At 40.4% G+C, this 10,183-nt stretch overlaps 1 protein-coding gene across 1 annotated transcript; it reads right to left on the bottom strand.

The window, feature by feature from the left end:
- Positions 1 to 786: 786 nt before the first annotated feature.
- LOC124253036 lies at positions 787 to 9,499 on the bottom strand. Its single transcript, XM_046686751.1, has 3 exons — positions 9,394 to 9,499; positions 2,582 to 2,683; positions 787 to 1,061 (listed from the first exon to the last, which is right to left on the bottom strand). The coding sequence occupies exons 1-3, from the start codon at positions 9,464 to 9,466 to the stop codon at positions 787 to 789; spliced, it is 450 nt and encodes a 149-aa protein (XP_046542707.1). The 5' UTR covers positions 9,467 to 9,499.
- Between the last annotated feature and the right edge of the window lie 684 nt (positions 9,500 to 10,183).

The following is a 10,183-nucleotide window of genomic DNA, read 5'->3' as shown; positions in this document are numbered from 1 at the left end:
TTCCTACAGTAGCACCAGGAACTGCAGCCAGGCCCGAAACTCCCGTCAGCACACTCTGGAAAGTGGCGAAATATGTACTGTTATCTTATGCAACTGATTGGTCAAGACGTACAATATAATAACAGTATGATTAGCATAGAATCCCCCATAACATGGGTCATCATACTAAATATATTTTGGACATGTCTATTTGAAATCATAGAATCCTTAATATTCTTTCTTTACTAACCATATATTTCCACCTCACAGAGATTGAGAATGTACTCCGAGCGGGCCAGTTTTGGCAGCTGGACAGTGACATGTTGTCCACGTGTGGGTGTGTAACAGCTGATGTCGACGGGGGAGCTAGGACGGTAGGACTGGCTCTGTCGATAGCACAGGCGACGATTGTCTACCCATACCAAGAAACCTCGCATTCGATCTAGAAACAAACAAAACATTATGTATATGAAGGCGGCCACAGTATACAGTATGATGGTCATCGCTTCAAGGTATGTGTACCAACATCAGTGGGGTCAGTGATGGTTTAACTAAGATATGTGGTTTAATCGTACGACTGATAGATCCCAGGGCACTGAGTAGATCAACTTCAATCTCGGCAGCACATTCATTCTGTAAACGTTTTGCAAATGGATGAGACAGAAACTGCTGCCATGAACTGACGAGGAAATGATCAGCTGGCAGTATTCCCCAACAGCTGGTGACCTGTTGTAAACATTGGTTGCATCTTATCCCATTATGAGGCATTTAAAGTTGACCAGTCTTTGCTCATTACCGTAGAATGAATTAAAGATACTTGCGTGGATGTGAGAAGAATATTGTCAGATTGGTGATGAGGTGTGTCTCTTCAAGATCCACTGTCCACCATGTAGGTGATGAAGCTGTCTGGCCATGTTTGGTGTGTGTACACGTCCCTGACCAGTACCTGCTGCTGGCCACACCGTCCACTGCCAGGGAGGAAGTCTTGTCCCCACACACCCTCATCTTGGTGCTTGTTGTCGCATACGGGCAGTCATTGAGAGTACTGGTTTGTTGAGTGGGTTTGTTCAGAGCTATGTTTTCTGGAAATTAACATACGGGTGTTTATAGACACAAATGAGCTTGATTCGTTTGCTAAAGCAGCATTCACTATCAATGTCTAAATCACTCAGTACTGATTCAGGAGAATTACATCACAACAACAACGTATGACAGCTACAGCCGTTGGGTGGTCGTATGACTTGTAGGAAAGTGCTTCATCCCAGCCATTGTCAGTGAATATTTGTATAGCTCTGTGAACTCACATACTGGACCATAGAGGTTGTGGTGACTACTGTATACGGTATGTGTTGTAAAGGACGTTGGGCAGTAAGTACAACCGAAATAGACGGAGAGAATGATATCCCCATTTGAGGGACTGTGTTTCTGCTTTATGACGTCATGTTGTGTACTTGGAGAACCAAAGTTGCAAGATTTGCTCTTGACACCGTAGGTTGACTCACTCCACTTTGGATTACCAAGTTGCCATGCTACGGACGGTCAATGACAGTTTCGATGGAAGTGCAGTATTATTATGTAAACCAATTTTGTTTGCATACACACAAATGGCTATATATAGATTGAATGCAACCTGAACGCTGCATTGAACAAAAGCCGCTTCACTCAGTGTCTTCGATAGCACGAAACAGTTCCCGTCATCTTTTGACATTACTGAGATAATTACACTGTGTTTTCAATGTGGAACTAGATTAGGTACTGAAACCTGTCCTTCACTCTGCCAGTGGTACTATCTTTCCAACAAAGATAGCGATTGGTTTACAGTAACAGGCTCTCTGATTGGACCTTGATATTAAGGAATTATGTGATTGGTTAACAATCTGAGCACACATCTAGACTTTTTTAACCAAGGCAGCAAGTTGTGTATAGCGCACAATGAGTTGTATCACAGATTTTATATATGGCCCATCATGAGGACCAGCATGAAATTGATTCTGAAGCTGTTTTGGGAGATGCCGAAAAATGTCCTCGGAGTGTTGGTGTTCTTTCAAAATTAGGTCCTCACAATGTAGGAAGGCAGAAATAAAACACACAAGTCCTTGTGTAACACACATCAAGGTCCTCACAATGTTGGCGCTGTTGGAAGACAGAAATAAAATATACAAGTCCTCCTGTAACACACACACATCAAGGTCCTCTCAATGGTGGCGCCGTAGAAACGAAAATACAGCACAGTACAGCTCAAACTAAGTTATTCTATTTATGTATGCACAGTGAGGACTCATAGAAGCACATGTCAAGTATCATGCGTTTTGAGGACTTGGTGCAGTGCATGGTAGGTAATGTCCTCGGTTTGCACGTTGTCACAAGTCATGCAACTGTGGAAAATGCCAGTCTCTAATACCATCTACATTTCAAGTCAAATAAACCGATGATGTTGTTAATGGTTGATACACGTGTGTGTGTGTGTGTGTGTGTGTGTGTGTGCGCGCCTGCGTGCGTGCGTGCGTGCGTGCGTGTGTGTGTGTGTAAAACTCAAGGGCAAAATTTCTGAACGCTGTTAGGCAGGTACGGAATCAAACCACAGACATAGTGTTCTACGCACTTATCTGACAAGAGGGGCCTGACCAACCCTGCAGACAGCCACTTGTGCACCGGACGTTGACGTCACATCCGCTTGAACAGTGACACTCACGAAATGGTGTACCTGGAACAAAGCGTCAGGCTTCAACACAGTCGACACATTATGCATCCCAAACACTATCGAAAGTGTGCATGTGTTAAAGTAAATCGTTTGAACATATACAGGAAATCTACAATGGTTAATTGCAAAGGGAGATATTTCTATTTTCTGTGCGTAAATACACTCGTCATCATATATCTCCATATATGATATCGGCAACTGCCACTACATGGCATACAATAGTAATCAAGATCCTTAATATACTAATAGACTATAAAGCACACAGTGATCCTATCCATGTGCATGGTGCCATAGATTATTATTGAAGGCATGTGATCCACTGACCATCATCAGAGTGACCCTATTCCTATGTAGTATGATGTATATTGTTACTGGAAGCCCGGGTCCCCTGGCCGAGTATATTGCCTAAAAATGAACCTTGTCGTATCTTAGGTACATTACATTATTCCTGAAGGTTCCTAATCCCTTGATCTACTTTATGGTAGACACTGATACTATTCCTGCATAAGACGCAATACAATTACCCTAAAGGTCCCCAGGACCTGATATGGCATTGAATTAACCTTAAGATATAGCATGACCAGAAATTATTGAGAAATTTAGGAATATGTTTAATTGGATTTCTAGTATAAACAACCTTGACCAGCTATCAAGTGCTTGATTCCATTCAAGAGAGACAATTCCGTTAATCCTTGTTCATTAGTTTGTGAAGAGTTATCCCCCTCTGTTTACTTTCTAGCAGACGACATTTTCAGTGATCCTCAGTATGGATGATTTAGAGAAGAGGAAGTTGATTTTAGAGTATTATAACAAGGACATCAGATCAGCTAAAGTGATTTCAAGTAGAACAGGCATCCCTTTGTCCACTGTTTATCGTGTTTTGAAAAATATTGCAAATGGATATGGCATTGAGCAATAGGGAGGCGCAGGTAGGCCCAGAAAATTGACTGTCTGTGACAGGAGGCGGCTTGGTATTCTTGTTTCTAAAGACAAACGAAGGAGTTTAGAAAACTTAAGGCTGGATATGATTGATAGAGGAACTGTGGCTGTCTGTAAGGAGACAATTAGAACTGAGCTGCATGCAATGGGTTGGCAGAAACGTCGACGAATTCCATCACCGATCACGAAACCTGAACAAAAGGAGCGAAGGTTGAACTGGTGCTTACAGCATAGACATTTTAACTGGAACAATGTGATTTTCTCAGATGAAAGTTCTGTGTGGCTGTTTCCTAAAACACTGAAATTCTGGACCAAACAAACTGAAAAACCTTTTTATCAGCGCCCAAAGTACAGTCCGAAATTTAACGTGTGGGGTGGCATATCTGTGTTAGGGGCAACGCCCCTCTGTGTATTTGAAGGGAATATGAACAGTGAGCGGTACACAGATATTCTCGAGGGATATTTACTTCTATCTGCTCACGTGTTCTGTGGAAATGTTTGGATTTTCCAGCAGGACAACGACCCAAAACATCGTTCAAAGCATTCCCAGGCCTGGTTTCGGACCCAAAATATGACATTATTAGATTGGCCAAGCTATAGCCCTGACCTAAATCCAATAGAAAATGTTGGGGACTTATGAAGGAAAGTGTCAATAAGAAAAATCTGACAAATATTACTGAAATGAAAGAAGAGGTGGTCCCATATTGGGACAGCATGGGCAATGACTTTCTACCTTCTTTGATCAGTAGTATGCATGCCCCGCCGCATTGAACCCTGCATTGCTGCCTGTTGTGACTTGACAATATACTAACTGTTCACCTGTCTTTGAATCTGGAGTTATGTTCTGCTAATATTCACGAGTAATGCGTGAAAAAAATATAAAATTTTACAATCTTTAAATTCTCAGTAATTTCTGGTTGTACTGTAAATGTGTCGAATTCTGATTGGTCAATAGCTAAAGCATACGAAACCATGTAGGCGGATTTGCCAGGGTGTACGGACCGTACACCCCGTCAAATTTGTCACGTGACACACTACACGGGTTGTACAAATGACCTTGACCTTAGATGAAATGTGGCTGCCAAAAAGCTGATCGCTTCGAAATTTTAGAGTTGGCGTATAGAATTATGAGTATAAACAGAGTAATAAAACTGTTGCTATAATTTCTTATATGTTTGTGTCAATTAAAATATCAAAAAATATAATGTGTCTGTATTTTTATTGTCGTTTAATACAACCTCAAATTCGATCATTTCTATCATTAACTAAGCCATCACGAGTTATCTCTCTTTATGACCGTTCGGGAAAAGATAAGCTAAGTAAACAGATCTTAAGGGTAATAAATCGTCACACGGTGTTTTGATGGGGGAAACCCCTGTAAATTCCATATTTCCAGAGGTGCAGTCCCGTACACCCTTTCAAAACACCGAGCAACTAATATTGTCAAAGGAATATGCATTCCTGTTAAAGGCATTATATTTTTACTGCAGGCACGTGATCCCTGACCCACTTTGTGAGCGTAATCCTAGGGTGCAACATGACATTATCAAATGTCCGAGATCCCCTGACCGACTATTTGACACGCAATAATCCTATTCCTTTGTAAGAGAGACCATATCACCGAAGGTCCTTAATTCCCTGGTCCACCGTGTGGCATACAATGAACGTACAGCTTGTTCAGCTTGACCTGAGCTACTCTACATATGCATGACCCGGGAGGTCAAATGGTACAAGCGGCAGGTCAAGTTAACTTCATTAAATAGGGGAGCAAAGAATGTTATTAATGCTGCTGCTCGCTGCCTAAAAGCTCGAATCGGAAACAATAAAACTTCTTTTTAAATAAAGTTAGGAAATTGCTGACGATTTCTCGACACTCAGGTGTCAAACGGCAACCTTGTCTCGCCTGTTCGGACATGTTGACAATCAATGCACCCCTTCACAATAATAGACCCAACCAGTTGTGACACGGCCACGCAATGCATTAGTATTCACTTGATCAGGTCAAGCTGAACGAGCTGGAGTAATATATGAACTACAGAATTCTATTCTTAATATATCACTAAGTGTCCATATTCCCTGACCCACTTGGTGGCATACAATAGCCCTATTCCTACTAAAGCCTCAGTATATTACTACTAAAGCCCCGAACCGCTAACCGTCTAGAAGGTTTACAGTGATCCTATTCCTATAATTACTGAAATCGCCAGATACCCTCAACGTCTTTATGGCATAAATGGTCCCATTCCTGTATAAAAACCCAGAAAATTCCTAACTGCAGGCCCGTGTTTCCCTGTCCGACTTTATGGCACACAATAATACTGTTCCTTTACAAGAGACAGTATATCACCCAATGTCCCTTTGATTCCCTGGTCCGCGTGCATACAATGAACATACTCCAACATAAGTTGCAGTATACTTATTCATCCCATTCCTATGCGTTTACACTATGTTTTACACCCTGGCGGAAAATATGACATGCATATATCCTATTCCTGTGTAAGATGCGGTATAAGTTTTACACCCTGGCGGACAGTATGACATGTATATATCCTAGTCCTATGTAAGATGCGGTATATGTTTTACACCCTGGCGGACTATATGGCATGTATATATCCTAGTCCTATGTAAGATGCGGTATATGTTTTACACCCTGGCGGACAATATGACATGCATATATCCTATTCCTGTGTAAGATGCGGTATATGTTTTACACCCTGGCGGACAATATGACATGTATATATCCTATTCCTATGTAAGATGCGGCATATGTTTTACACCCTGGCGGACAATATGACATGTATATATCCTATTCCTGTGTAAGATGCGGTATATGTTTTACACCCTGGCGGACAATATGGCATGTATATATCCTATTCCTGTGTAAGATGCGGTATATGTTTTATTCCTGTGTAAGATGCGGTATATGTTTTATACCCTGGCGGACAATATGGCATGTATATATCCTATTCCTTTGTAAGATGCGGTATATGTTTTACACCCTGGCGGACAATATGACATGTATATATCCTATTCCTGTGTAAGATGCGGTATATGTTTTACACCCTGGCGGACAATATGACATGGATATATCCTATTCCTATGTAAGATGTGGCATATGTTTACACCCTGGCGGACAATATGACATGTATATATCCTATTCCTATGTAAGATGCGGTATATGTTTTACACCCTGACGGACTATATGGCATGTATATATCCTATTCCTATGTAAGATGCGGTATATGTTTTACACCCTGGCGGACAATATGGCATGTATATATCCTATTCCTGTATAAGATGCGGCATATGTTTCAATCCCTGGCGGACAATATGACATGTATATATCCTATTCCTGTGTAAGATGCGGTATATGTTTTACTCCCTGGCGGACAATATGGCATGCATATATCCTATTCCTGTGTAAGATGCGGTATATGTTTTACACCCTGGCGGACAATATGACATGTATATATCCTATTCCTATGTAAGATGTGGCATATGTTTTACACCCTGGCGGACAATATGACATATATATATCCTATTCCTATGTAAGATGCGGTATATGTTTTACACCCTGGCGGACAGTATGGCATGTATATATCCTATTCCTATGTAAGATGCGGTATAAATTTTACACCCTGGCGGACTATATGGCATGTATTTATCCTATTCCTGTGTAAGATGCGGCATATGTTTTATACCCTGTCAGACAATATGACATGTATATATCCTATTCCTGTATAAGATGCGGCATATGTTTTACACCCTGGCGGACAATATGACATGTATGTATCCCATTCCTATGTAAGATGTGGCATATGTTTTATACCCTGGCGGACAATATGACATGGATATATCCTATTCCTATATAAGATGCGGTATATGTTTTACACCCTGGCGGACAATATGGCATGTATATATCCTATTCCTGTGTAAGATGCGGTATATGTTTTACACCCTGGCGGACAATATGACATGTATATATCCTATTCCTGTGTGAGATGAGGCATATGTTTTACACCCTGGCGGACAATATGACATGTATATATCCTATTCCTATGTAAGATGCGGCATATCTTTTATACCCTGGCGGACAATATGACATGTATATATCCTATTCCTGTGTAAGATGTGGTATATGTTTCACTCCCTGGCGGACAATATGACATGTATATATCCTAGTCCTATGTAAGATGCGGTATATGTTTTACTCCCTGGCGGACACAATGACATGTATATATCGCATTCCTATGTAAGATGCGGTATATGTTTTACACCCTGGCGAACAGTATGACATGTATATATCGCATTCCTATGTAAGATGCGGTATATGTTTTACTCCCTGGCGGAAAATAAGACATGTATATATCCTATTCCTATGTAAGATGCGGTATATGTTTTATTCCCTGGCGGGCAGTATGTCATGTATATATCCTAGTCCTGTGTAAGATGCGGTATGTGTTTTATTCCCTGGCGGACAGTATGTCATGTATATATCCTATTCCTTTGTAAGATGCGGTATAAGTTTACTCCCTGGCGGAAAATAAGACATGTATATATCCTATTCCTATGTAAGATGCGGTATATGTTTTGCACCCTGGCGGACAGTATGATATGTATATGTTACAGTCAATGTCTACAATCAGGCAATGTGTTCAATGACTGAAATAACCAGTCAATGTGTACAATGCCTTATTCACTCAGTCATTGTGTACATTGTCTAAAATTTCCAGGCATTGTGTACATTGCCTGATTAATTAACCCAATTATTGTACAGATTGACTGATTGTTGAACAGGGATTATTGAGAAGACAAGATTAGCACAGGTTTCGTTCTGTTTGAATGAATAAGTGGCGAATATCTAACAAATTCATTAATTGAAGCACTGATTGTAGATATTGACCGTAACATATATACACACAGTGACGTAATTCTTACGCAGAGAGCAGAATATTAATATTACTGTCATTCCCTTATCTCCTGACCAATATGACGTACACAGGGAAGGTTCCTACATGTATATGGGATATATCATGACATTATACGTAACCGTGTGGATAATAAGTGGATTACCTTGTGGAGTTGCTATACCTTGAATGACATATTGTGTATGTATTTTTCAAATGTATACCTCGGACTAATCCTAGAGCCAATATGGAGATTCATGAGGATCTGTCATTTCCTGAAGTAGAATGAACGAGATCGGACTCCCATAACCATGAGGTGGGAGTGCTTTCTTCCTAATCAACCATCTGGTGTCTAATAATTAATAATATGATTGTTTATATTCGTACCTCGCCATGTGCATCGGTTAATATTCAGTTGATGTAAACTGTATTGGTCTTTGACCTAATAAAAATCTTGTCTTGTCTTGTCTGATATATAAATTCACTCTGATTCGGCATGTTATCTCACTCACTCACTCACTCACCACTCACACACACTCACACACACACACACAGCTGCGTCAGTTGTGCTTGTTCAGCATGAACATAAATAAAGGTAAATAAATTACCGTGACTCGTTTGAAACAAGAACGATGTCATGTCATCGCATTGTGGTTTAAAAGTATAATACAATACGGTACGTCACCTAAATACGCCGTACTTGAACGGTGTATAAGGGACAGAAGCATTTATACATATAGGATATACGTGATTATATACGTTTCTAACCAGAAAAACGCCACCTGATTAACTATGTATACTGACAAAAAAAAATACACTATGTCCATGAAACCACATGGCACCATATGAAATGAATAAATAACTCACCTTGAGAAACACATGGCTGAAGGAAACATACCAGCAAAAGATGCAGTGTGCACAGAGCATCAGTCGTCGCCATGTCTCCGACCAACACACAAACACACAGACACACACAAGGAAGTGGTAGTATGTGATAACAAGGTACTAGTGAGGGACTTCCTGCATATTGTTGCGTGTATACCATTGCAAGCTGCAATAGTAAACTGAATGCTATTACATGTCTCCCTATGTCTCCTATATCACATCACAAAATGATATTCATTTGTGTCGATCAAAGAACATGTTTATTTTATTTGGTCAACTAAACATGAATAGAAATGTACAACCTATCACATTACAACATATATTGAACCTGGTGTTTGGACATTTAGTTTGCATTGTCTCACTGATCTTATTCTGGACTGCACAGTGTCACAGACAGACTGGTCCCGAGGTATAGTTTCAGTAACTTACTCTGTGTATACATGTTTCATTCGCTTCTCTAACTTCATGGACAGTGTCACGATATTTGTTATATGGTTTGTCTGCACATAATACTAGGTTAGAGTTCTGCCTTCACATGTAGAGTTGGTGCAAACTGATCATCCTGAATCAAGTTTCATTAAACTACCAACACTTTCAGCCCGTGGCTTTACTGGAGGAACGTATGACAACTGCAGCTGAGTGGAACACACAACCAGCTGAAAGCACGTTGTCAGCTCCCAGGGTAGGGACGATGACCAAGACGAAAGACAAATATCGTAGCCGGGTCAACGGTGTTTGTTCTTCTCGTTTAAAATTATACATATATATAAAG

Source organism: Haliotis rubra, unplaced genomic scaffold (genome assembly GCF_003918875.1).
Source record: "Haliotis rubra isolate DU_JTF1 unplaced genomic scaffold, ASM391887v1 Scf53, whole genome shotgun sequence".
In the NCBI taxonomy this organism is placed as follows: domain Eukaryota; kingdom Metazoa; phylum Mollusca; class Gastropoda; order Lepetellida; family Haliotidae; genus Haliotis; species Haliotis rubra.
This window is presented reverse-complemented; position numbering and strand designations above follow the sequence as displayed.

Excerpts from the sequence above, each read along its gene's own strand:
- LOC124253036 (XM_046686751.1), bottom strand. The coding sequence starts at position 9,466 with ATGGCGACGACTGATGCTCTGTGCACACTGCATCTTTTGCTGGTATGT. Across the intron at positions 2,684-9,393 it reads TCAGCCATGTGTTTCTCAAG|GTACACCATTTCGTGAGTGT; the intron begins GTGAGTTATTTA and ends GCTTTGTTCCAG. Across the intron at positions 1,062-2,581 it reads AGGCCCCTCTTGTCAGATAA|AAAACATAGCTCTGAACAAA; the intron begins GTGCGTAGAACA and ends GTTAATTTCCAG.